Source organism: Emydura macquarii, unplaced genomic scaffold (assembly GCF_026122565.2).
Source record: "Emydura macquarii macquarii isolate MOO-44397 ecotype Brisbane River unplaced genomic scaffold, CSIRO-AGI_Emac_v2 contig_1790, whole genome shotgun sequence".
Lineage (NCBI taxonomy): Eukaryota > Metazoa > Chordata > Testudines > Chelidae > Emydura > Emydura macquarii.
In genome coordinates, this window is record NW_027131927.1 from 23,135,438 (window position 1) to 23,162,666 (window position 27,229).

A 27,229-nucleotide genomic window follows, 5' to 3' on the forward strand; every position below is an offset into this window, starting at 1 on the left:
GGTCTTAATTGGAGTTTGTGGGCCTGATAGTTAGAAAACATTTTCATCTTCTCATTAAATAAACATGTTTGATATGGAATTGGAGAGACACAGTACATGTAGAATGCTGTGGTGCCATTTCCCCCTCAATTCTGCTTTTTTTAAGAGCAGATTATCAAGGGGATAGTGCAGAAGAAGAACAAAAGTAATTGACTTCATGTCCTCTTTATTACTTTTTAAATAAAAAGTGGACTAGGGGCAAGGTTGGTGGGGGAAGAGCTTGATGTGGGTAGAACTATAGCAAGTGACACTGAAGATGAATTTTTGCATCAGAGTGTAAAAGCACATAATTTTTTTAAATGTATTGATTAGAACAGTATTGCATAGCTATGCTATGGGGAAAGGCATGTTTTTAAAAAGTAATGAGAAATATATAGTAGCCAGGCTTTCTTTGAATGCATTTCTTCTTTGTTTTGTCTTTTAAGATAAATGTTAGTAATGATATTGCTGGTATCAGCGCTGCCAGAGATGCAGATGAATTGACATGGGGTATAAATGAGCCTGAATGAGACTTTTTCAGTGCCCCCTGGCCAAATGATTGAAAAGAAAATTATATTTTAAAATAACCCACTCGGATGCTGTGTCTAACATGCTGGACAGAAGTGCTGCTTTAAAGTGGTGTGGAGAGCTCATCTATTATAAAACAAGTGATTTGAGAGCTGAGCAGTATGAATATTTCTCTCAGGTTTCTCTCACAACACCTTTATCCCACTAATGAGCTGCAGGAACAAGCTTGCTGTTTCATCTTTAGAACAAAATGGAGAAGAGGGTTCATGTGGTGTTGCTGTGAAGCAGGTACATGATTGCAATGGAAGCAGCTAGAAACATCAGTGTTAGTTACCTAGAATTCTCTGGCACTGCAGTTTTTCTCCAGAGGCTTGTGTATTTGTAGTTCGCCCCTTCCTTATAGGTTTGTATGAAAACAAGCGTCCATGTTTTCGTTTGTTTTCACTTGCTTTAATAGGCAGTGTGACAGGCTAGGGGATACGGCACTGGTCTGGGAGTCAAGAGTTTTACGTTCTATTTCTAACTCTGCCCCTGAGTGATACTGAGAGAGACACTTCTCCATCTCTCTGTTTTCCTTCCCACCCATTATGTTTTGTGTTTAGACTTAGAGCTGTCCAGGGTAGGGACTGCTTCTCACTATTTGTTTGGACAGTCCCTGCATAATAGGACCCTGATTTTGGTTAGGACTTCTTGCTGCTGCTGCTGCAATAGCAATAATAATTTAAGGCTGTATCTTGCTACTCCCATCTCCCTCCAGCCCACGTGCAGGCATTCAAGATTACCATGTGCTGTGGAGAAGGGGAGACAATGCTGTGGATATACCCACTCCACCCCCTGTCCCGTCCACCCCCTTCCCCCCCGCCGCCGCCCCCCCCCTGCAACACACACACTGCTCTGTGTCTACTTCCCTACGTAACATTTTGGTTGTTCTAGGCAACTGCATGTTCTACTAGTTTGGTTGAGCCTGTATTGCAAGAGGAACATTGGAAAGTGACTATAGTCTGAAAAGTGACTGTCCAATTAAAATTATGGGCGGTTCCATATTTATTATCTCTCTTGGACTTCCAGATTCAGTTTGTTTAGTACGCAAATGGCTAATGACTGATATGAAGTCTAAAATTGCAGAACCAAACATAGGATCTAAATATCAAGCTGTGTACTTTGCTTTTCAGACATCAGCAGTAATAAAGGTTTTTGCAGTTGGAGTTTAATTGACAGTTTTGTTGATAGTGCATGCATGAAACAGAACAGAATCCAGGTCACTATTCCATAGCAGTACTGGTTCTGCAGCTCTAATTGTAGGAAAAACTTGTTTTGGTCTCTGGAGTTATGATTTGGAAACAAGGAGCTGATGTTTTGCCATTTGCACATTGACATTTTTCTGAATATAAAAGCCTTTAAACAAAGTTCACTTCCATTTTTTGTAATAAAAGGGCAGGGCAGTTAATTATATATATTTTAAATTCATACATTAAAAAAACACTACTAAGCAGTCTGTTCCTCTAATATTTACATGAGACTTCTTTGGTTATTTTAGAAGAATACCCTTAGAATTTGGGGATGGGGGGGAGAAGGCAAGATTGTATAGTTACCATATCAGTACTGACTGCTTTAAAATAGCATCACTGTCTTTTAAAATGTTGTAACCACTGCCTGAACATCTTACAAGTATGGGCAAGATGGAACTTTAAAGCAATGTTATTTTTTCTGATCAGTATCCTTTAAGGCATATGCTGTCCAATGTGCTGTAGCTTCTTGCCCCTCCCCTTTTTTTCCTGTGCACATCCTGTTACATTGATTTAGCAGTGAAGGCCATCAGGTGAACTGCAGAAGCAAATACATGGTTCATTCTAAATGAAATGATAAAAAGCCTAACTTGAAATCAATATGGTGCACTGTAATTCTTAGTAGTTTGGTTCTCAGTTGGTAGAGTTAATTACAAAAATACTTAGCACATCTTCAGTACCATTCAGAGAATCTCAAAGTACTTTAGAGACATGAATGAATTAAACTGCAAAACAGTCTTATGTGGACAGTATATCCCTATTTTACAGATGGAAAAACTGAGGCACAAAGAATTAAGAGCTTGCTGTCAGGTATGCCATTGTAAATCCAGAGTAACTTTATTGAAGTCAATGGAGTTACTCTGGATTTATACCACTGTATTATAAATGAGAGCAGAATCTGTACTTGAGTGACTTTACGAATGTCACAGAATGAAAAAATGGCAAAATCTAGAATAACACCTACACCCTCTGACTTCCAGTCCCCGCTATAAGAACTAGAATATCAATAAATGTTTCTTGTCCTTGAAATATCCCAATCCTACAGCTTCAAAGGGGTTGTGCATACTGTTGCTACCACGAAAGCCTATTGAGACTTGCTCTGAGAACTGTGTGATCAAACATAGACTAAAGTAAAACAGTTTTAGATTGGCCAGAAGGAAAACTGTGTGTGTGTGAGTGTGTGTGTGTGAGTGAGTGAGTGAATGAAATTGTATTAAAGAACATCTCCAGTTGATAATTTCCCATCTTAATTACCACGTTCAAATATCCCTAATGTTACCACTATGGTTCCAATAGGCCTTTATTTACAAACCATCTTTATCAGACAGTCAATTTTGCTTATCTTTTGGATGGTTGCTTCATTCTGTTGTATTGAAAATATTTTAAATTTACAATCCCTCAGTCCATGCTTGTCAGGGTAGATAAAAACTGATGATTAAAATTTCTTTTGGTTTAAATCATATTTTTTTATTTAAATCATATTTTTTTAAAATTAAATATGGGTTTATTTTTTTAAAAATAAATCTATTTAAAATTACATTTGAAATTGATAATTTATGTTATTGATAATTTATTATAATCTGTTAAAGTCATTTAAATTAAATGCAAAGAATAATATTAAGCAGTACGTGTTTGCTGTCAAGTTTTAAAGAAAGTCAAACCACTGAACCGGTGGAAATTACTGGCTAAGCATCTGAAACCAGAGTTTGATGCACTAACCCAGCTTTTGACAGCAATAGATTATTCTACATATGGGAAAAGAAAAGAGAGAATCTTTTCTTCATTTCAGTTTATTCAACTAGTTCAGTTCAATGACTTGTTCAGTCAAAGTTAAGAAACCAATGGGAGTTGGAAAATCAGGAAAGTTAGTTTTCCTCTTCCAATCTATGATTAAAATCTCAGTGTGAGAAGATGAAATCTACTAGTTCTAAAATCTTGACAGGCATGGTGACCAAAACCAATCAGTTCAGTTAGCTAACAGTCGATCATACTTCCTATGTTTAATAAATCAGTTAGTTTTAAATGCAAATCACGTTTTGATAAACTTTTTTTCTTTTGTATCCAGCACATTTAAGGTAGTTTTATTTAAAAGAATGCTGGTTTTGTGCTTTGTAATTGAATTTGAATTTCTATCCAAATAGAGCTTGACACAAATCAGCAGTAAAAAATTAATCTAATAAATAAAATAATGCATCATTCACCATTTTCTAACATTAAGAAATTAAAAATTAAGAATCTGAATAAATGTAAATTAAGCCATATAATTGTTTAAATACATGTGTATAGGTATAGTGTCTTGTTTAGCAAAAAGAAGCACCAAATTTAGTGCATGTTGCAACTCAACATTTTAATGATTACAAACCAATGAGACTCAACCTTTCTTTAGGAAAACATAAAGTATAAATGCAAAACATGATTAAAATCAAGGTTTCCTGCTTGCTGATTTAAATCATTATTAAAATCGGTGATTTAAATTGTTTGATTTAAACCAATACACCTTGATGCTTGCATTATATTGTACAAATATATTTATAATTATGTGCACAAAATCTAACAAGATCAGCTATTTATTTTGTAAAATTGGCCTGGAGACTCCTTCACCAATTAAAGAAAATAACGTGAGATTTTCTTTAGTTTGTAACTTTTTCTGGAAGGAAGCAAAATTGGATTTCTTTTTTTATATTATTTCTTTCCATCTACTGTTCATCACAATTATGAAATGATATGAAAGTCAAGATCTCTCATAAAAGGAAAATATTTGAAATGTTACTGACACAGACATAAATATTAATGTAGGAAGATTTTCATAGCTATTTCCATCGATGTACAAAATCCAGATCTTCAGAGGAGGTTAAAATTCAGGAGCTTGTGTGTGTGGAGGTGGGGTGAGTGAGAGAGAGAGGAAAAAACCCTATGGACAAATGCTGACAAAGGAGCATATATTACTGTTCAACTAATGCCTCCAGAAAACAAAAAATCCTCATAATATTCTTTAATAGTTGTGGGTTCCTGTAGAGAAGAACATAATATATTAAGAGTTAAAATACTTCATGCTGTTCTATTCAGTGTTGCTATCAGCTGAGGAAATAAGCTGTAAGCGCCTGTATGTGATAACCAGCAATCTCTGTGTTATTCAAATAATTCAAAATGTGGAATTGAATATGAGGAATATTCATGTGCTTTTCATCACTGGAATTGTCAAAAGCAAAGCAAAGCACTTTGGGCCCCATCTGAACAAAAGCCATATAAATGCAAGATTATCAAGGTCATAAGCATATCATGTTGAATTCTTCCTGTATAGATAACTGGACTGTCTGCCAGTGGTTATTGAAGCCTCGCATTTTAGCAACTGCATGTTACAAGGGCACCATAAATTACTTCTCATTCAAAAGCTGACCTAGCTGAGCAATGTTATCAAGTAAGGGGAATCCTCTGGATTCTAAAGGCGAGACTCTGTCTTTGTGTGTGTGTGTGTGTGTGTGTGTGTGTGTGTGTGTGTGTGTGTGTGTGAGTGAAACTGAAGATGGTGGCAGTTTCATGTATGTATCTGGGGACAGAAATTGGCCTATGTGTTTGTTTAAACCCGAGAGAGAGAGAGAGAGAAATCACCCTCTTCTCAAGAAATGAAAACAAACATCTAGTCACCTGGATTGTTTTTGTGCAACTCCCATCTAGAGCTAGAATGGGGACTGCTACACTGGGGCATGGAAGTGAGGAGAGAATGCTTGTGCAGCAGCAGCAAAGAGTTAGACATGACACCGCCAAATAGGGCGACCCAGATAGCAAGTGTGAGAAATCGGGCCAGGGATGGGAGGGGGGTAATAGGTGCCTGTATAAGAAAAAGCCCTGTATATTGGGACTGTCCCTATAAAATCGGGACAGCTGGTCACTCTACCAGGCAATGGAGAGGCACATTCCGGGATGACATCTGCAACATCCCTTTACAGTGTGCTATATATATCTCCCTGCATCTTCCCAGCTACTCTGGGGGTGCAGCGGGGGGGAACCATGTGAGGATCCTAACACTATTGTCAGTGCTGGAGCAGGACTGAATTTGTTCTGGCCCCAGGGGAAGGTGAAAGTTCATGCAGGAATCAGGAAAGACGCCCTCTGCCCCCCTGTGCATAGCTAGGAGTGATCAAGCCCATCGTGTACTGTGGCTGTGTGCTCTCAATGCTGGCTCTGCAGTGGCAGGAAAATATTCCACCTTCCCAGAGCTATGACGACCTGACTGATGATGCTGGCACGTAAATGAAGCCAGTGCTCATTCCATGCTCTGCTTGGAACACTGAGCATGGGGGTAGGAACAACAATGTTTACCCAACAGAAAGAGGGCAAACTTGATAAGGAGAGTTAATTTTATTTGCACATTCCTAAAGAGACAAGACAAACCATGGAGAGTTTTAAAAACAGACTAAAGCTATAAAGAAATGAGACAGTCTTTGCTTGAACAATGATCATGTATATTGTGTGTGTTTTCTGAATCTAGATACAAAAATCAAATGCCAGAAAACCTAATCAAGACAAATGCTTGTGTTGATTGAAATTAGTAGTGCTTTTTTTAATCAAATTCTCTTTCATCTTGGTGCACTAGCTTTGCTGGGAATTTCTGTATTGTAAAGCTCTTTCTCGAAGAGTGGATGTCTGTATGTGAGAGAGAGAAAAATTTTTATGAGCCTTTTATTGAAGTACTTGAATATATTGGAATTCTTTTTAATATCTTGCTGTCCCTTTTACTGTGGTGCGGGAGAGAATTTGATGAAAAGAGAAGAAAATGCAGCAAACACAATAGAGCAAGTTTGTGGAATACAAAATTACACATACCCTTCTTAATCTTGACTCCAGAGTTTATTACTATGGCCTCAGTCCAGCCCTCACCTCCCAAAGGGCATGGAGATTGCCAACAGTGGAGCTGGTGTGGTTCTGATACACAAATGAGAGAGAGGGCTGGATAAACAAACCCATATGGTACAGAACTCAGGTCGTTGAATGCCAAGAGGGGTGGATCCCCTATGCGTGAATTCCTCTGTACTATTTCTTAGAGGGCATTGAAGCCCATTCCAGCCATTTACATATCTCACCCCAGACTGCACAGCATCTGTAGGCCTAATTCATTGAGCCCACCCAGCTGCTCCATGGCCTGGAGTGGAGTATTCTTCCTCACATATATACGTCCATCTGTCTAGAGTCCAGACAAGACTAGGTGCTGGACAGAAGATTTTAAGCCAAGTCCATACTTCTTACATTAGCACCTAAGAAAGTACTATCGACCTCTCAGTATGAACTGTCATTTTTCTCATTTGCATGCCATTGAACCCAGAGTCACATATGAGCAGGAGAAGGAGGGTGCTGCCCATGTAGTCCCCAAATAAATGCCATAAAGAAACAGATGAGTTTGTGCAATCACTTAAGTCACCTAGTGCAACCCAGCAGTCTTCACAATGCTTTGTTCCATTGTTCATTGTAAGATAAGGGAAAGATGCTGTAATGCATGCTCTGCAGATTTTTCTATTATAGGGTGCAGCAACAGCTGTGTTGCTTAATGAGGTAGCAAGTCAGGCAACGTGCCTAACATAAACAATGAGGGACAATTGCATTTACTGTGATGTGAACTTTAAGCTTAAAACTTTGGAGATCCATGGGGTGAGGAAAGGGAGGAGGCACAAAATCAACATATCTCCCTGCTTATGCCATTACCATTTTATATAATAGGTGCTATTGAAATATTGGCTGCATTTATTAGCTGCATGGACAAGTCTCCTCTCCTTTTAAAAATAATTTGATAGTAGTAGCTGCCAGAAGGAATTTCCTTCTCCCCTTTCCTTTGCACACCAGCCAGATTAGTACCACGATCAATTGTTCCACTTGTCAATTGTTGGCCTCCACAAGTGCTCTCTCCTCTTAAACTCTGATACAAGGCAAAGACCTGCCTGGGTCTGACAGATCTTCTAGTTAATAGTTTCCTCCATCCTTTTTTTATGAAAGCTAACCGGAAATGATGGATTTGAGAACACCAAAATCTTTGATGCTTACATTAGCCATGAATAATAATGTGCTCATCAAAAGCTCTGGATCTATCCCTGGTACATTATTGATGACTATCAAATAGTGCTGTCTTCACACAAAGTGAAATTATCATTCAACACTGACTCTTTCAGTATATTTCTCTTGTGTTGGAGCCCACTTGGGGATCGATTGACAGCTAGTTGCCCTCCCACAAATGGCCCATACACCATTCTCCAGCCAGCTGCTGACATATCTCCTATTTTCATCTGTGTCTAAGACCCTCTCTGCCTATTTGCATTTTTTTCTCACCATCCCCTCAAGATTTGCGCCCCCCCATACATGCTCAATCTGTGCCCTCCCCTGGTAGCTACCATTTATCTCTGTTCCTCTCTCACCACAAGGCTGCTTACCTGGTATCAGGGCCATCTATTAGCGGCTCAAAGGATGAGCTGAGTGCTACAGGAGCAGAGAAGAGAAGCTTGAACTGACATCTTGTTGCCTAAGCTTGCATTAGAGGCCAATACACGAGTTGGAAGGGAATGGCTTTCAGAAAACCAGATGTTGCTTTATCTGTAGCAGCAAGAGCATATTTGCAGTAGGGTCACAGTAGATCTGGCATCATGCTCCCTTTCCCTCTGGACTAAGTGGGCATCCTGTACCCCAGCTTGGCAAACTCTGTACTATACTCTAGGTGACAGAAGCAGAAATGCCTCCTTTGCACTCCCATTTTTGTGCAAAACGTGTTGCCAACATGATCATCAGTAAAGGAGACCAAGGAGAAATAAACAGCAAGAGGTGAAGAGGAATCTCTTTGGGAAGGAATCACCCCTGTAAACTTGCTTTTTTTTGTTTGTTTGTTTGTTTTTGTATTTTAATTAGGCCATTGAACTTTGGTACAAATAACTGAAGGCTATCACGTAGGTTTGCAATGTGTTCAGCAGACCTATGTGACTCTCAAAGGAGGGTATCATTAGCTAAATTATATAGGTAGGGAAACTTGAGGTATAGAGACTTGTCACATAGTGACTTGTTCAAGATCAGTGGCAAAGCAGGAGCAGAACTCAAGTTTCCTAACTCCTGGTTCTCCACTGGGCTTTGGTGCCCTCATTTGGTGAAGCTGTTTCATTAGGAACCAGGTTTATGGAATTTTGTTAGATGGTGGGTGGAAAACACCAGAAAATGTATGCTTTGGACTGAGAATTTTGGGTTTTGTTCAAAATCCAGAGACAGTAAAACGATGGTACATGAATCCACCCAGTGAAAGTAAAAAAGAGAGAGGAAGTTTGTGTATGTTTGTGTTAGGGTGGGTGATGTTAGATCCCAGGTCCCTAAAATAAATTTGCAATGGAAATCACCCCTCGCCTGCAATTTCTTCATCTTAACTCCTTTCAGCTTTGTTCTGTTTGCTATTGATTGCTACTTTTTGGTTTTTTTGGTTTAAAGTGCCAATGTCCCTTAGCAAAGCTCCTTTTGCCTGAGCTGTGGTAGTTTAAGGCTTCACCTAGCAGATGCTAAACAACTGGTTTCTGCAAAACACTGAAGGCCTTAGATTTCTGGAAATTCATAGAACTTCAGTGTGCAAGATTCCAAACTTGATTCACTTATCTTTACTAATGAAACTCCAGTGGCTGATCATCTAGTTCCTGTCACTTTCCTGTCCCCTCTAAACCAGCCCTCTGTAACTGGCTAGTGGGAATGGCATCTAAATAGAGCTTGGCATATAGACATGATTTGACAATTAACTACTCATTAGGAGACCAGTTTCTAACTCAAATGCTCAGGTCAGTAAATCAGGCTAATTGGTGTCTCACTGGAGTGTATGTTTTAATTGTCAGACAGCAAAAGAATGTTTGCAATCTCTTCAACTGAGTTCCTGTATCAAGTGGCTTATGAAACATAATTGCTCCTTAACTTTTAGACATGGGGATCTGATTCTTCTTACTATGAAGCTATGATGTTTTAAGAATGTGGGAATTGTGCATTTCACCTTTAGATGATAAATGACTTCTCAGATGTCCATGAATACAGTTTTACAAAAAAGGATGACTCCTGATATTACATCAAAGCTTTGGGAAATGTTCATTTTAAAGACATCATTGATTAGGGTTTGTAAGATTTGTGATCTTCAAGTCTAACAAATAATAACAATTATTATTTTAAATGTTAAGATTTTATATATACTCATGAGCCCTACAAAAGTTCTATGAAAACTGACCCAGTCTAACTCAAATTCCAATAGTCTGATGAAGTTATTTTACTTTGCTATTCACGAGAATCTGTCTGTATGCACCCACCACACACAAAACAATCTTTCTTACCTCTTCATATCTCTGAACGCTCATCTCTTTCTTACTCTCCTTCTTTATATTGTGTTTTTACCTCCTCCCATATATTTCCTCCCTCTTTTTTTTTTTTTTTTTCAATTTTAAATGGCTATGACCCTGGCTGCTCTTTAGGCAACAATTTTTGGCCTCTTCAAATTTATCTGCTATCATAATAAATATAGTGGGAGTTGATCCTGCAGATCTTTCGTATTGGGCACTGGGCCTGCTACTATGAATAGTGCCTTTGACGGTAATGAGGCTTCTCACACTAATAATTACTAGGACAAGGGAGGAGACTCATAGTTTATTTTTCTTCCCCACCTAATATAAAATGAGAATTGAGAGCGGCTTTTACTGAAAGTGCAGCCAGAGTCATTGGGGGATGGGAGGGAGCAGGAGGGCCGAGGACCAAGTAGTTCAGGCACAAAAATAAAGTTGAAGGATTTGGCTGTAGAAGTATGTCTGTAAGGTTACGGGCAAGAATCAGGCTTCTATTTAGATTCTGTGCTGTATTATTTGGTCAACATTATACCACATAGTAACGCTACAGAGAGAGACCATGCTTCAAGGCATGTGGATAAGGGAACAGAATCACGGTTGAGCATTCAATATTAATTTTGCATTTCTTGGCCCAAATCCGTCAGTGAAATCAGTGGAGTTGCTCTGAATTAACACTGGCATTCCTGAGAGCAAAATTTGGCTCCTTGACTTTTGAGTATCTAGTTTCTGAAACTTAATGTTGGGTTAATTCTTTTTTAACTGAGTTAGGTATAATTACAACACTTTGCTCTCAACACTTCTCATTCCATAATGTTTTAGTAGTAAATTATTCTGGGGTCTTAACATGTCACTCACCCAGTCTGTAGCATCTAGTAGTCCTTTGTTTCCTGTGTCAGACCTTGTGCGGAAGGCAGAGCCTCTCCTCAGTATTAATACACCCTCCAGCCATTTAAGATGTGATCATGTTGCTGTGTTCCACAAGATGCCTTGCTTGGTCTTTCTGTGAATGGAGAATGCTTGGCATGGCTGAAAGCAGTCTGACATGGAAATAGCAGGTGAGCCATTAAGAGGGGGAGGAAGAGAATTCACTAAACGAGTCTGGGGACATATTGATGAAGGGGAGTCTTTGCAGACACAGGTTCAGAACTCTGATCTGTGTCTATCATCATTTAAAACAGCAACATTTTAAATTATGGGACTATAATTCCACTTCAGGGTTCTGATGACTACACAAAGCACTTGAGCTCTGCTCTCATTTATATACTACTTCCAGAGCTCCTCAGTGCAATTCTAGCCCCATAATTCTCAGCTCCCTAATATTTTATCTTTATGCATACTGTATATATGTTATAGTGGTCCAGAGAGCCCCTGGACATAATATTAATTTTTCTCTGATGTGATCTTGCTCTGTTATTTTTCCCCACTGGAAGTTTGTTAGTAGCTTGTTGACTTTGCTTTCTGAAATGCTGACTCAAGCTATGTAAAGACACTACATGTTTGTCTGCGAGTGTGAGGGTTATGCATGCATTTATGGTGACTTGCTGTGCCTCAATACATTATTGTTTATGGACGAGAGGGTAAAAATCCCCAGGCTGTGTAATTGGTCTGACAGCCACTTCCACAATGTCTGTGATATCACAAAGAAAAGTGCTGTCAAAACAGCACCACCATCAGAGACACTAATGACAGAGAGTTCCGATGAAAAGAGTGTTAAGTCTGTACCGTCTAATTGCCAAGGGAGAGATTTGGCGTGTTTACACACATAATGCCCTTATATTGAGATGGCTGGAAGCAAACCTTTGACAATGAATATTCGTGTTAACAATAAAATAACCGAGTTAATATCTGTGTGTATGTGTGCGCACATTTGTGTCCACTAGTGAGCATATAGGTATGTTTTTTTGGGGAACTGAGTTATAACTCTGAGAGGCAAAGAACTTAGAAATTCCACAGAACTTGTACTGTAAAATTAAATTGTGTGCTAGTCAGCCCAAACAGCTAGCTCTCAATATACTATGGCTATAGGGGATTTAGACTGACTGTGGTAACGCACAAATGGTATTAAAACTATTTTATAATCATTCCTAAGCTTTACACTGGATCTTTTCGTATACAGAAGTCCTTCTGTTCACAAAGCAGCTTCGCCCTGGGGCAAATCCCCCCATGCATTCAGGAGATCCTCTCTACAATGGAATTGGTGGGAAGAATTGGGGGATCTGATAGGTTGCTAGCACTCCCAGCTGGATTGCCAGAGCGGGGCCTGATCCATCAACCATTGTTCCCACCCCTGTAATTGAGCGCAGATGCAGCAGTTTACTCCAGCCCTGAGGGTTGCATAACTGCCACATGGAGAGTCCACTTCTAGTCAGTGGTCTGGGGAAGGGAACTGGAAGATGATTCCTTCTTCCCAGCTCCCAAGGAACACCTTGGCACACAGCCTGAGCATCTCATTTTCAGGGGCTCAGGCCAGAATCTGAGACTATAGGTAGAAACTCGTCATGTGCCTGATCCAGCCAAGCCCATTGACTAGAATCAGCCACACAACTGGAGTTGGAATTTGCATGTTTTGGGTATTAATATAGTTTGTGACTTTCATTTATCTTCACTGTAAAGGGACTTTGACCACTTGTATCCATGTTCTCTATTCATGTTACTGGAATGGAAGGGTGGCAGTTGCTGGTGCCGGTGTAAGAAGGGGCTTTGGCCAGAGAGACAAGATTTATACACTCTCCCCTGGGTGCACAGGTGTTAATGGCTTATCTGAGCCCATCAGCTCAGGTGATCAGCTCCCACTCTCTCCTGTCAGAGCTGTTTTACTTTGTATGTAAGACTTCACTAGTCATAGATCCAGAGAGAGAGAGAGAAAAATGACTGTATAGTTTGGTACTTAGGGCACCCATTTGGGATGGGGGGACACCTGGGTTCCAGTCCCTGCTCCAATGAATATTTAATTATTTCTAGAAAGTGGAACAGCTTCAACAGGAGAGACTGAGGCATACCTACCCACCACTACCATACCCTGTAGACTGATGATTAGGGCACTAACCTGGGTTCATGCATTCATAGATTTTAATACCAAAAGGGACCATTGTGATCATCTGTTTGACTTCCTGCATATTTCACCCCATAACACGTGTATCTGGACCAATACATTGTGATTGAATTAGAACATATATTTTAGCAATAGTTCCCAGACCAGCCACAGATTTCCTGTGTGACTTCAGGCAAGTCACTTAATCCTGTGCCTCATTCCCCCTCTGAAAAATGGGGATAGTCCTTCCCCGTTTCACAGGGCTGTTGTGAAGATAAAATTATCAGTGACTGTTAGGTGTTCTTATACTACGGTAATGTAGGCCCTATGAGCGCCCATATAGCTATATAAAGACTATTAGCTAATTGGAATGTGGATCTCAGTGCTATGGAAGCTATAGTACAAGAAAACTAAGAAACAGAGATGGATACTCCCAAAACATGGGAGTGCTTGGATTATGGCGCCTCATCTACATTTGACAGCTGTCTTCTGACTCTGAAATCAGCAAAACCACAATCGTGGATTGGGATCACCCCAAACTATACAGGGTTTAAACTCTGGATCTGAATTTTGCAGTTCAGGTGGATACCTGCTTTTTAAAATAAAAGGAAGAAAAATTAGCACTAGATTGCAAGAAGTAAATGCAGATTATACAATGCTCTCACTTTTAATCCCATTATTCTACATATTTTTTCTGATCTATTAGTACTTTGCCTGAAAAAATAGGAAGCTTAGTGTTGTTGCTGAATATAAGAAAAGAGTTTCTGCTTGTTTTTAAATAGCCTCGCAAATATACAATTATTAAATAATATATAGTTATATATATGGTAACTTGTTAAGGGTTATAGTTATGGATACATTGAGGATTTCAATATAGCACTCAAGCATTGTTCCAACTCAGCTGAAAGAAATGCATGGCATTTGTACAATTTCAAATGTAGGATAATTTTATTTAGCAATTGCACCATCTAGTGATGATACACTGATAATGCCAAAGTATTCGGCACATGCTGTGCTCCTGGTCCACTAGAACCAAATTGATGTATGCTCAGTCTAGAATTAGGCATAAACTTCATAGTTTCAAACCCCAACCCAAAACGTTCAATTCTTAGAGGCCTATATCTAATAGCAATAAGCAAGTAGTATACTGGTGTTTTAGTCAAATTAAGTGAGACCAAACCAAACTGACATGTTTAAATAGCCTTGTGTGGTTTACCTTGGAAACACAAGGTTTATTTTATTGTATTCATTGGCCAACTGACATCCTAGCTTTTAATTTTTCTCTGAGTACTTGCTTGGGAAAACTAAGGTGTATCAGTCTATTACAAACCTCTCCACAATGTAGCTCTGCTATGTGACGGCTCTAGGAACAGTTAGCATAACAAGGGGAAGGGCCTGCTCTAAGCACAGGTAGCGTAAGGAGGGGTACCCTCACAACCATGGATAATTTGTCCCCTTATTTTTTTTATTTCTCCTATCTGTCTTTCCAGCTGCTTCGCCCTCAAGGAAAAATACTTTGCTTCATATCAAGAACTGTAAAAATCTTTCTAAAATACTAAAAGCTGTTTTCTGAGGTATTGCAGTGGCAGGAAGCAAAAGCTGTGCAGTGCACAGTTTAACTTTCTCACCTAGTGATCCCCACTGCCAGTTCTTGGTAACTCCTTTTTGTCATTTGTTTATAATTTGTCTGTCCATCTACTACCCTACTTTATTTTTGGAAGGACTGTCAGTTTGGGTACCCAATAGGTTCTTTCAGAATGTGTTTCAATTCCCAAACTACACCTGTCTGGATTCCTTGTTCAATAACAATGTATTTAGGAGCTCTTGAGATGACATTTTCTGGTTCTGAGGCCCAGTTTAGTGAGGGGATACTCCTGCAATCAGTCCAAGGTCCCTGATCCCTTTCACCAGACAACTGACAGCACCAACAATAGAGGTTGTCAACAGATTTCTGCTCCCTAATTAGCTTTCCCTGATCCTCCTTGCCTTGTTGCAATAGGCAAACAGAAATCATCTTCTTTTACCAATTGTTTCTTGTGTGCCTTACATTCAGGCTAAGTTGAAAAACTCTTTTAATACCCTCGTTAAGACTTACTTCTACTATGAGGCCAACTAGTGACAACTTGAGTACAGCATATGTGTGTCCTAAAAAAGAGGAAAAACTACACTGCTCTGAATGTGGAGCTTCAGGATATGGGGCATGGGTTTGTAAATTTGTAAACAGAGATATGATTAAGTAGTGAGTGTCCTACTGTAGAATACAGATCCACCTTCCTTTTGATTTTCTTGTTACTCTTCTGGCTCTTGGTGTGTCTTCTACACCAGCTTAGACTTCCTTAAACTCCGGTAGTCGCAGTGGGCTAATTTCTGAGGTGATACATAAGGGGCTTGTAACTAAGTAAGGGGGCTCTAAGTCAGTGATTCTCAACCTATTTACCCTTGCAGATCACATATGCAGCTCTCTACATGTTACGTGGGCCACATCCACACAGTATATATACTATCTGTATGGTTCTGAAGATGTCACATGGTCCACAGCTGTGTGCTAATGGTGGTTCTTGTGGACCATGGGTGGAGAAACATCGGTCTAAATCTAAATGAATCTAAGTATATGTAAGAGGGGATTTAAGAATGTTACACTAGCTCTTAGACTCACTTCTGAATTGAGCCCTGGGAAGCTATTCTTGATAATATGCTGAGTCACTCTGTGATCTTGAGTCACTTTCTCTCTATGCCTCAGTTTATCTTTCTGAAAATGGAGATAATACTAGTTCACAGGGGTGAGGAGGGCTTAAATCATTAATGTATGTAAAACATGTAAAGATCCTCAGTTGAAAGGTGCGATTAAAATGCTCAGTACTAATTATTAATAGTAATTAGTAATAGTATTAGTACTAATAGTATTAATACTAATTATTCAGGGGAGCTACTGGGAAAGCGATGTGCACCAGGGAGATTTAACTATGATTCAGATAAGAGGGAGCTTTCATTAAATGTGTGGAATAAATGGGTTTGTACAGAAATGGTAATATAAAATTGATATCATATAGGACACTGGTATTGTGGAATTCAGCCATGTTAGAGGCAGATGTAAAAAATCTGATCCAAATTGTTGGTTGTTATGAGAATTCAATCCCTAATATTTAAATATTTTGCCTATTTTCTGGTCAGATGAAAATGAACTCTATCTGTTGGATAGGTGGCATTTTGCATTCCTCATGTGGGATGTTTATAACCTCTATAAAAAGCATGATCTTCCTAGCACCTGTGTTGTGAGTAGTGCAATGTTTATTTTGTAGGATAAATAATTGTTTAATAATAATAAAGCATTAGAGTTATGAGAGCCTTTATTTACAAGTATTTTTACAAATCCTCTGTGATACAAAGAACCTAAAACCAGATACTGCAGTTATATGTAAAGCTAACAAACTGATGATTCAGTATTGAAAAATTTAGAGTAGACTAGAGACCATCAGCTGTGTATAGCATTTCCCAGATCCTCAGCTGTAATCGTTTGCATTCCATCCCCACAGCAGTACGGATGTGCACACGGTGGCATCGTTGCTCAAACTGTATCTAAGAGAACTCCCAGAACCGGTTATCCCGTATGCAAAATATGAGGATTTTCTTTCCTGTGCCAAACTGCTGAGCAAGGAGGAGGAAATGGTGAGCTGGCTGCTTTGATTGTAATTAATAAACATGGTGGTGTTTTGTAATCTGCTTTTATTATGGGGCAGGGGTAGGGGGTATTTTCTTCTGGTTACTTTTTGCATCAACTTTCACTCTTTCCTAGGTGTACATATTTGAACCCTATCAGGATGTCTTTCTAATGATGTAGAATCAGGAGGGGCAGGAAGGGACCTTGAGAGGTTATCTAGCCCAGTCCATTGCACTCAAGGACGGACTGTGTAATAACTAGACCATTCCTGACAGGTATTTGTCTAAGCTGTTCTTAAAAACCTCCAACCTCCCGAGGCAATTTGTTCCAGTGCCCAACTATCCTGACAGTTAGGAAGTTTTTCCTCCTTTGCTGCACTTGAAGCCCATTGCTTCTTTTTCTGTCCTCAGAAGTTAACAAGAACGATTTTTCACCCTTCTCCTTGTAACAACCTTTTATGTACTTGAAAACTGTTACCATGCCCCCCCTCAGTCTTCATTTCTCCATCCTAAACAAACCCAATTTTTTCAGTCTTTCCTCATAGATCACATTTCTAGATCCTTAATAATTTGTGTTGCTCTTCTCTGGACTTTCTCCAGTTTGTCCACATCTTTCCCGAAATTTGATGCCGAGAACTGGACACAATACTCAGGCTGAGGCCTTATCAGCATGGAATAGAGCAGAATTATTTCTTGTGTCTTGCTTACAACACTCCTGCTAATATATCCCAGAATGATGTTTGCTCTTTTTGCAACAGTGTTACATTGTTGACTCATATTTAGTTTGCATTCTGCTATAAACCCTAGATCCCTTTCCACAGTACTCCTTCCTAAGCAGTCTTTTTCCATTTTGTATGTGTCCAATTGATTGTTCCTTCCTATGTAAAGTACGTTGCATTTGTCCATATTGAATTTCATCCTACTTACTTCAGACTATTTCTCCAGTTTGTCCAGATCATTTTGAATTTTGACCCTATCCTCGAAAACACTTGCAACCCCTCCCAGTTTGGTACCATCCACAAACTTTATAAGTGTACTGTCTATGCCATTATCTAAATCATTGATGAAGATATGGAACAGAGCTGGACTCAGAACTGATCCCTGCGAGACCCCACTCGATAAGCCCTTCCAGCTTGACTGTGAACCACTGATAACTACTCTCTGGAAACAGTTTTCTTTGCAGGTTATCTTTGAATTAAATTTGTGGTTCACATGGCAATCTCAATAGTCACATAGGAATGAAAGGAACACTTCTCTAACTATATAAACTGCATAACATTGAATTATGACTGGATGTGACAAGCTTTGGGTTAGAAGAGTTCCATCTTGTATGAAAGAGTCTTCTTCTGGGTCATCTAGGCTATCATCCTCCATTGTGGCAGGACTGCTCTTATTAGTCCTACCCAACTCCTGTTGAAGTCAACAGCAAACTATTGACTTAAGTGAGAAATAATTGGGGATAAAATTTTCATAAATCAGAGTCAGTGGGATTTAGACTCTGAAATTTTTGCTCTGGTCCCATTGTCCTTTGAGCATCACTCGGATATTTGGTAAGTTGGTCTTGAATAACTCTGACTTTAATTACTCTAGAATTTTCTTGGAAACTTGCCCCATTGTCTAATACTTCTTAGAGATGTAGAGCCAGATTTCCAACTGTGTTATATTGGTGTGAAATTCATTTAACAGAATGAAAGATCTGACCCATTATGGTTTTCCTTACAGTAATTTAAGGCCAATACATCTTGCTCTGTTGAAGTCATGAATGAGACTGTCTCCTCCTTTTTACATCCCTCTATATACTTGTTGGCAGCTACTATGTCATCTGTTTTTTTCTTCAGAATGAACATTAATAGTTTTATTCTATTAATTTCAGCACATCCCTCTGTTTTTTCCAAATCATACTACATTTTTAATCCATCTTGACATCCTTCCTGTTCTGAATCACCAGCCAGAATTGATTCTTTGCATCCCCTGTCCTCTAAATTAATAAGGATCAGATAGGGCCGTGGGGGTTAGATGAATGGGAGAGTTTTGTATTAGGTCTGGAGGGATAGAGAGGGGAGCTGAGTGTTCTGCTGGCTGTTAAATGTTATTTTTTGTGTAATTTATGGCAGAGGCACCTATAGGATGGGATAAGCACTGCTGTTTGTTTTTGTATAGTCTGTCTCTGTCTAATTGATCATACTGAACTCAGCACCAGCTCCAGTGGAACTTCACTTGAAACCTCTACTCAACTTGTCATCGCACTGCTGCTAATAGTAGCTATGTGTTCCACTCTTTAATTAAATGTGTCCATTTTATAGTAGCTATGTCTAATCTGCATCTGTGGAGTTTCTCAGGGAACATCATGAGAAACATTTTATTAAATGTATTTGAAAACAAGACTTCAATGGCTATGTGAACCTAGAGCCAGTTCTTGCCATGTGACACTGGCAATGTGAGTGACCAATGCTAGAGACAATAAGCCATTTTTTGTCATGTTGTAATGCTGTCTTAGCATTTGATTACTTTTTCAGTTTTTTATGTTCGACTCTCCTACAGCACGAGTTACAAATAATGTGTTCATCTCGATAGCTGTTTGTCTTCTCATTTCCGTTCTTCGCATCTGCCTGGCAAACGTGCAGTATCATGCTCTTCCCATTCTGAGTTGCTCTTGTTTTGCTGACCACTGAAATTAAACACCCAACAGTGGCTGGCAAAGCACCAAAAGCTGAATTAAAACAGCATCCAAATGCACTGAAGGTAGGAGCATAGCCAGAAGCTATTTCCGATGGGCACAGAAACCAAGTTCATGTTGTTCTGCTCTTCTAAATCCTAGTGAGGGCCCAGACTGAAAGAATCTTCTGCTTGTCTAATGCTAGCGCAGACCTTGTGAGCCAGCCAAAATGTTGTTTGCCCAAATGAAATGGATACTACAAGCTAGTGACCATAGTTTATCTGGCTATTAAGAAAACAGTTGTCTTACTCCATTTCCATAAGCATATCTCAACAATGTTGTTGTTATTGATTCGTTGAATTCTAAGTGCTGTGAACATCTTTTTGGTTTGTTTGTTAATACAGGGGGTGAAGGAATTAGTGAAACAAGTAAAGAGTCTGCCACCTGTCAATTACAATCTGCTGAAATATATCTGTAGGTAAGTGCTCATGCAAGAATATCAAACAGGTATTTATTTCTATGCCCTAATAGACATTGCTGTCTGTCTGGGTGAATATATCTTAGGAGAAGTTTAACTAGGAGAGTCAGAGTAATGGTACATTTAACCTAATGCGATCACAAGTTTGTTTATTACTAATTTATTAATTAAAGTTGTATGACTGTGAGTGGGATTAACAAACAGCCCAGGCCCAGCACTAAAGGCAAGGCAATGTAGTTGGATAAAGGAATATTCCCTTCTGCCTACCTGTTGAGTGGAAGCAGGGCTATATTTGCAGACCCCTTACTTGGAGAACAGCTCCAGTTGGCCTTGATGATTCACCCAGCTTGCAGGAGCCCTGGGTTAAAAAGGTTAAAACACCAGAAGCACAAGGGTTCCTGGGAGAAGTTGTGTTTGTGCATGTACAACAGCGAGCAGCTGCAGGAGGAGATGGAGGGGGGTTGCCTACTTCTAATCTCTGGAGGAATAATGGGTTTGATTCAGCATTGCCCTGCACTTACACCATTCTGCTTTGGTGTATTTTACATTCATCTTTCTCTGGTGTCTGTATATCTTGACAACGTGCAAAGCAGCAATGAATCCTGCTAAATGCCTGGAGCTACCATGGGTCAGTGCACTTCCCCAAAGCTCCCTTAATGTTCCTTCAACTGCAAGGGTTTATCTCCTTCATGTAGAAAGCAGATCTTTCATCCAGTAGATTTTCTGTTGACATTTGAACTCAACCTTATCAGAATAATTCTAAGTAAAGGCAGGTTTGATATTCAATATTGCATCTTGCTCAGGGAAGTCTGAAGTTACTTTAACTGTGGAAAATGATAATGGAATAAGTCTAAATTTTGAAGTTCAGCATGGCATTTAAGACTTAATGCTATCTCTTTCTCCTAATTACATTAATGGAAAATAGTAGAATAAGAGTTAGAAGATTTTTAGGGCAGGATTTAGCCTTTAAAATATTGGTAGACATGTCCTACTCTCCCTACCCAAATAAACTGGAATATAAGGCTGTTTTTTTCACTTGAGTGTTTCTAGTAGCAATAACTTAATTGATTTACACCTGCAATTGGAAACCCTGGGATAAAACACAGCCTTATAATGGATAATGTTTTGATGTAGTTTGTTACATGTTAGTATCATGTTAGTGACACAAGATCGTGAGTACTGGCCTCAGGACAGACTGTTAAAAACCACAGCTCAAACCCCTGATTGGTTATAAATTTATAATTTAGATTTTACCAACCAAGTGCAAGCTCTTCAGGCACTTCAACAGCCTTAACACAGAGTCAGAGACAGTCTTCTTGGGTACTCAGATACTGTCTTGCCACCCAGGTAAATGTATCTCTGGGATAGATGCCCCTAACACCAAGAATCATATCAATATTCAGGTTACTCCTAATCCCAGAGGACCAGTTGCTTACCTCAGGTCAATTGCGCTTTGGGTCTCACACCCAAAAGAAAAGCACTTAGTTCCTTTGGTTTGGGGTCTTTATGCCCCTTCTGCCATGTGCTCTGAGCTGCAAACTCAGCTGATGGGAGGAGTCCACTTGCATGACTCATCTTCACAGGGAGGAGAACAGAGCAATAAGTGTCTTTAGACATTTCGTTGATGGTTTCTCAATCCAGATGTAGCGAGTTTCCAATTGTCCAATCCAACCATAGTCCATCTGGTATTGATGGGTCTCCTCTTTTGGGAGAGGCATAACAATATCTTTAGAAGAGCAGCTCTTCACACTAATTAATGCCCCTCTCCTTTATGGCAATTCATACAGTCACAGATGCTCATAATACTGTACAAGGACTCAAATATTACATTACAATATGGAACCTGGATATGATAAGTGATTAATACATACAGCAACTCACAAGCATTCAATAGAGTCTTAATACTTTCTTATCATTCTAGTACCTACTTTATCAGTAGTAACCCACAAGTGAGACAGATAGATTCCAGCTATATATCTGTTAGTGTCCAGTTGAAACAGGGAGACTGTGGCATGAGCTGGCACCTGGCCTGCCAGCATCTCCATATTTATGAATTTTGGTACGACTTTGAACATTATTTCAAGAATGTATTTATCAATTAAGCTTTAAAGCTTAACCTTATATAACATTATCAGAAAATATTGGGATTGCATTGGAAGCACAAGAGAAAAATAATTTCTCGTTGTTGATTCATTTACGGCAGCAGCCAGTATGCTGTAGAGAGTGGGAGGCCTAACTTTTAGAGCAGGTTTTCTGAATTTTTTCCCCACAATCATTCTAGAAACTGCAACCCCCAGAATAGCTTTGGTTTGGAGTCAAAAAGTAACAGGATAGCAGTGCCCTGGTTAAATATGCCCTGTCACATAAGATATGCAAGAGCTCCCTTCCCTAGAAACCTTACAAGATACACAGGATAAGAACTCATTTGGGCTAGCTCCAAGGAGCATTATGCCCTAGAAAACTTGGGTATGTTAGAAGATACATTTTCTACAGACACTGGAAGGTACAGGTATGGCCTATATAATGTTATATGTGGACTAGGAGGAGGCTCTCAGCATAGAAAACTTTGAGCCCAGTACAGAACACCATGTTCTTGGTTTCAGAGCTGTAAATCAATAGCAGAATTCATTCAGTGGAGTTATCCTGTGTTCAAACCAGTGCGTCTGAGGCTATCAATATATATATATATATATATAAAACCTTTTTTATAAACAGAGAATTTGACCATATATATTACTTTAAAACAAACTTTGAACTAATTAAGTAGGGTAGCAGTGCACAATTTCTAAGGTGTTGTGCAAGAGAGCCACTCTATCACACATCTCAGGAGCACTGAAGCTGCTTAGGTTTTTTAGAAGAGGAAGTCTTTCCTTTGAACCATTTAATGTGCATGGGAAGGGTAGAGTGTTCAAATGCCGTCTAACTACATAGCTTCAGATTATAAAATTTAATTGCACTACTGTGACTGAGGGACCTTTCTGAGCCAACTGGCAGAGGGCACAGGTATACATAAGGGCTGCAGGCAGGTCACTTGTCAATAGCATGCCTTGAGACAAAGTTCTCTAGACAGCAGTCTGTTAGCTTATTAAAGCACATGTTAATGAAGAGCTTGCAGGGACTTCAAAAGAAAATTAATAGGAAGATGTAAACAGCTGGGGATGCGGGCGGGGGGGGGGGGGGAGAGTAAGGGGGGAAAGACACCCTGTTTTCAGGTGAAGATCAAAAGTCTGGTCTAGTCTATCTTGGGTAAAAAAAAACGCCCTGGCATCCTTCACTGAGGAAGTAAACTGACAGTGAGTTTGGAATCTCATCCAGACTTGGCTGAAAATGCTGGGAAGAACTTTGTGTGAGATAAAACTTCCTTTAGGCCAGAGGAAAACTTGTTAGTGAAGTTTAGGCCATAAAAATGATGTTATGGTTTTGTTTCATATGTAATGTGTTGCTTCCAGCACTCTGCTTACTGTCATGTGAATCTCTATTTTTTGTTAAATAAACTTGCTTTCTCTATAAACATATCTGAGTGCTGTGGGTTAAGTGGAGCTGTGTTCTAAGGTGAATTAGTAAGCTGGCATGCACTATTCCTTTGGGAACAGCAGTTTCCACTGAGCAAGGGCTGGACACCGCCGGGGATGTTTGGAGGACTCAGGGATTTGTGCCCATCACTAACCTGTAAAGAAAAATCGAGGCATCGAGGGCTTGTGTTACCTGTAGCCAGGGGTGTCAAGCTGACCTCAGGCCGGCAAAAACAAGGCTCTCTCACGCCAAGGGTGGGTGGTAGTGAGGTGCCTCAGAACACTGGGTACCCCAGGGAGCATCATAACTGTTTTTCCAAGCCGAGAACAGTGCTTCAGAGCGGTGATCTTTGGAAAAAAAACAAAAAAACTCCTAGGTAATTCCATACAAAAACTACTGTAAAAGACCATCATCCATCTTTCCTTTTTTGATCTTGATGTTCACTTCTTTTCTCTGTTTCACAGATTCCTGGATGAAGTCCAGTCCTATTCGGGTGTAAATAAAATGAGTGTGCAAAATCTGGCTACTGTATTTGGTCCCAACATCCTGCGCCCAAAAGTGGAAGATCCTCTGACCATCATGGAGGGTGAGTTAAAGAAAAATTGTAAACAACTTTAAATGAGGGACAAGGAACTTCTTTAGATTCATCAGCAGTAGGTTTTGAGTGGTTTGATGTCAAAAATTATGTTTGCCTGTTTGTGTGTAGACACAACTTTTCTTCCACTAAAGTAACTTAGCGTATGTCTACATTGCCACGTGAAGTCGACTTTCAGCAGCCGATTTATAGAAGTCGCAGCAGCATGTACACACTACGCTGTTTGCACAGATCTCGTGCGTCCACACTCACCACGCTTATTTTGACTTTCAGAGCAGTGCACTGTGGGTGCTCCCTATGCAGTTGGAGTCATATCTGCTCGTTTTAGTGGCCTAAAGAAATTTTTACTGCTTTATACTCCTGTTAGCCCTGGAGAACCAACAGAGCTAAGAGAGAGTGGAGAGTATGGATTCTAGTCCTTTGTGCGCAACACTAACAGAAATGAATTCCAGAGGGGTAGCTGTGTTAGTCTGTTTATAGCAAAACAGTGAAAGTTCTGTGGCACTGGGTGTAAGCTTTCGTGAGCAGAAAGCCACTTCATCGGATGCTCTTGCTGTTTTACTAACAGAAATGTTTGCTGCGTTAATAACAATAATACCTAGCTCTTATTATGCTTTTCAGGAGTAGATCTCACAGGGCTTTATGAAGGAAGTCAGTATCATTACTCTTGTTTTACGGATAGGGAAACTGAGGAACAGAATGGTTAAGTGACTTGCCCAAGATCTCACAGAGCACAGCCAGGAATAAAAGCCTAGTCTCATAAATCCCCGTCCAGTGCTCTATCCACTTTACACTTTATAACTCAAAATATACATAACATTTTCAGCTAATTTTTCCATGTTTTTAGCATTTTTTTTAAATCTCTCTCTGATCTGCCACAATCTGTTTTGCACTTTAGAGAGGAAGCAGCTAGCTTTGTGCAAATTATCCTGCTTTCATATTGCAAATATTCACATGTGAGCCCCAGTGTTTTTTCAAGAATTAAGTCTGGACAAACTTTCACGTCATCTATTGGTGACATTAAAGCCCGTCCTGTGGATCTTTTGTACATGTTACTCTCAGAGAAGACAATAGTTATGTGTTTGGAAGGATGCCCAGATACAGCTGATAGCATTTTACTATGAACCTGGCAAAAAAAAGTCATCATGAACAAAGTCTTGTATCTTAAGAATTTTGCCTCAGGTTTAAGATTCTCCCTTTTTTTCTGGACAAAGGCCTTTTGCCTTTTTTTTTTTATGGTGAAACTCACTGTAGGCATCTAGCCCAACTAGTAGGGGGATTGCAGCTGTTCCTCAAGCCCAGGCTCCAAGGAAGACCACAGTGCCTTAGTCTACGGCAGGAAAAAGCTAGCGGTTGGTGAGTCTTTAGCCCCCGGCCCCTAGGCGGGGCAGAGCTGACAAGTAGTTTGTAGTGCTCTGGCCCACAAGCAGGTGGGGCTGGCCAAAGCAGTCTGTTGCCCCCGGCCCTCAGGCAGGGCAGGGCAGGCAAAGTAGTCTATAGTCCCCAGCCTTTCAACAGGAGGGGCTGGCAAAATTCAATATCTTCTGGCATGCAAATCCAGAGGAGCCAAGCACTCCCGGTGTGGCTAGGGAAGGGGGAGGGAGACACAGGCCCACCCTACTCCACTGCATCCCAGCCCAGGGCCCTATCAGTGGCAAAACGGTTTGCCACTGCATCAGCAGGGCTCCAGCCACAGCACCCTGACTGGTTTGGCCATAGCCTCAGCCAAACTATGTTCGGCTATCCCTGGGCTTCTGCCTCCGACTCTGTACCCGGGTACCTGCAACCAGGGGTCTTCCTCTGGGTCGCTGGGGTAGATGGTGAGTGGGAGCCCCATGAGTCCCTCACCGGTAGGTCCAGAAACTCCTCAGGGTTGTCAGCGGAGGGCAGCTCCTCCAGGTCCCAGGGTCCCAGCAGGTCCTCCGGTACACCGGGCGCAGGCAGCTCTAGTGTGTCCCTGTTGTTGGGCAGCTCCTCAGGGGATTTCTTCCAGTCAGTGGTCTCGGGTAGCTCTTCCCAGTCACTAGGACTCGGCAGCCCTCTCCAGTCACTAGGGCCTGGCGGCCCAGGCAGGCCTTGGAGGCTCCTGTCAGTGGGGTGTTTGCTCCGCGCAGCCACAGGGCCTGGGTCAGGCCCAGACCGCAGCCTCGGGGAAAGCACATCCTTCTCCAGCAGCAGCCTTTCTCTGACTGAGCTGATAGGCCAGCCTTTTAAGCTTCCCCTTCCTGTCCTGGCCCTGCCCTTCTGCTTCTGGGGTGTTTTCCCGGCAGGGCCTTGTTCTGCCCAGCAGGAGGGTTGCAGCTGTTCCTCAGGCCCAGGCTCCGAGGAAGGCCTTAGTGCCTTGCTACACTCACTTATTTTTTCCACCTGGAAATTGCACATTTGTTTCTCAGAAACTTGGAGGCAAATACAAAGGCCCTGTGCAGAATGCCTGCCCAAAAGGCAAGAATAGAATTTTGGGGGGAATTTGTTTTGTTTTTCTGTTGTCTCTGAGAATTCCACCCTACAGACTTAGAAGCTCGTACAATGTCACCTTCTGCAGTTTTTTATCCACCAATACAATGAGCAAAATTGCTCACAGCAATACTCAGTCTAGTGCTACCAATCCACAGGGCAAAGAGGGGTCATGGTATTGAGAACCCAGGGTTGGGGGTCAAGGAGGCAACTCAGCAACCTGTAAAAACCTCCTTTTCAGAATCACCTTCATTTCAATTGCTGTCTGTTTTTTTCAATTTCAGTTTACTTTTACTTTGAATCTTATCTTCTGACTAGTAAAAAATTAGTATAAATGAATTATACTTGTATGGAGATATAATATATGCATGAATAAAGAGAGAGGTTTTTGAAAGGAAGCTGACACCCCCGCCCCCTCCCAATTTCTTATGGTAGAATCAAAACTGTTACAAAGCAATGCAGATTTTCAGTGTCCCAAAGCAATCGAACAAAGACATTTACAAGTCCCCATGGCAAACAGAATTTTTAGTAGATGTATTTGAAGGGGAAAAAAAGCTCAAATATTCAAAAACCACCTGTATAAAATGATACAGACCAGTGGGAAATTATTCATTAAAAGAGCACAGCATGCCACTGAAGCATACCTAGGGACTTTAACATGGTGATTATAACCATCCTGACCT

The 27,229-nt window shown here is 40.3% G+C and overlaps 1 protein-coding gene across 10 annotated transcripts in view; it reads left to right on the forward strand.

Annotated features, from left to right (window-relative positions):
* Window positions 1-27,229, forward strand: part of ARHGAP24 (Rho GTPase activating protein 24) — a 463,741-nt gene that overhangs the window by 422,924 nt on the left and 13,588 nt on the right. For all 10 annotated transcript variants that reach the window (XM_067557109.1, XM_067557111.1, XM_067557112.1 and 7 more), the window contains 3 exons: window positions 16,727-16,859; window positions 19,911-19,984; window positions 23,962-24,083. In XM_067557109.1, coding sequence (XP_067413210.1) covers window positions 16,727-16,859; window positions 19,911-19,984; window positions 23,962-24,083 — 329 coding nt within the window. The remainder of the gene's footprint in view (window positions 1-16,726; window positions 16,860-19,910; window positions 19,985-23,961; window positions 24,084-27,229) is intronic.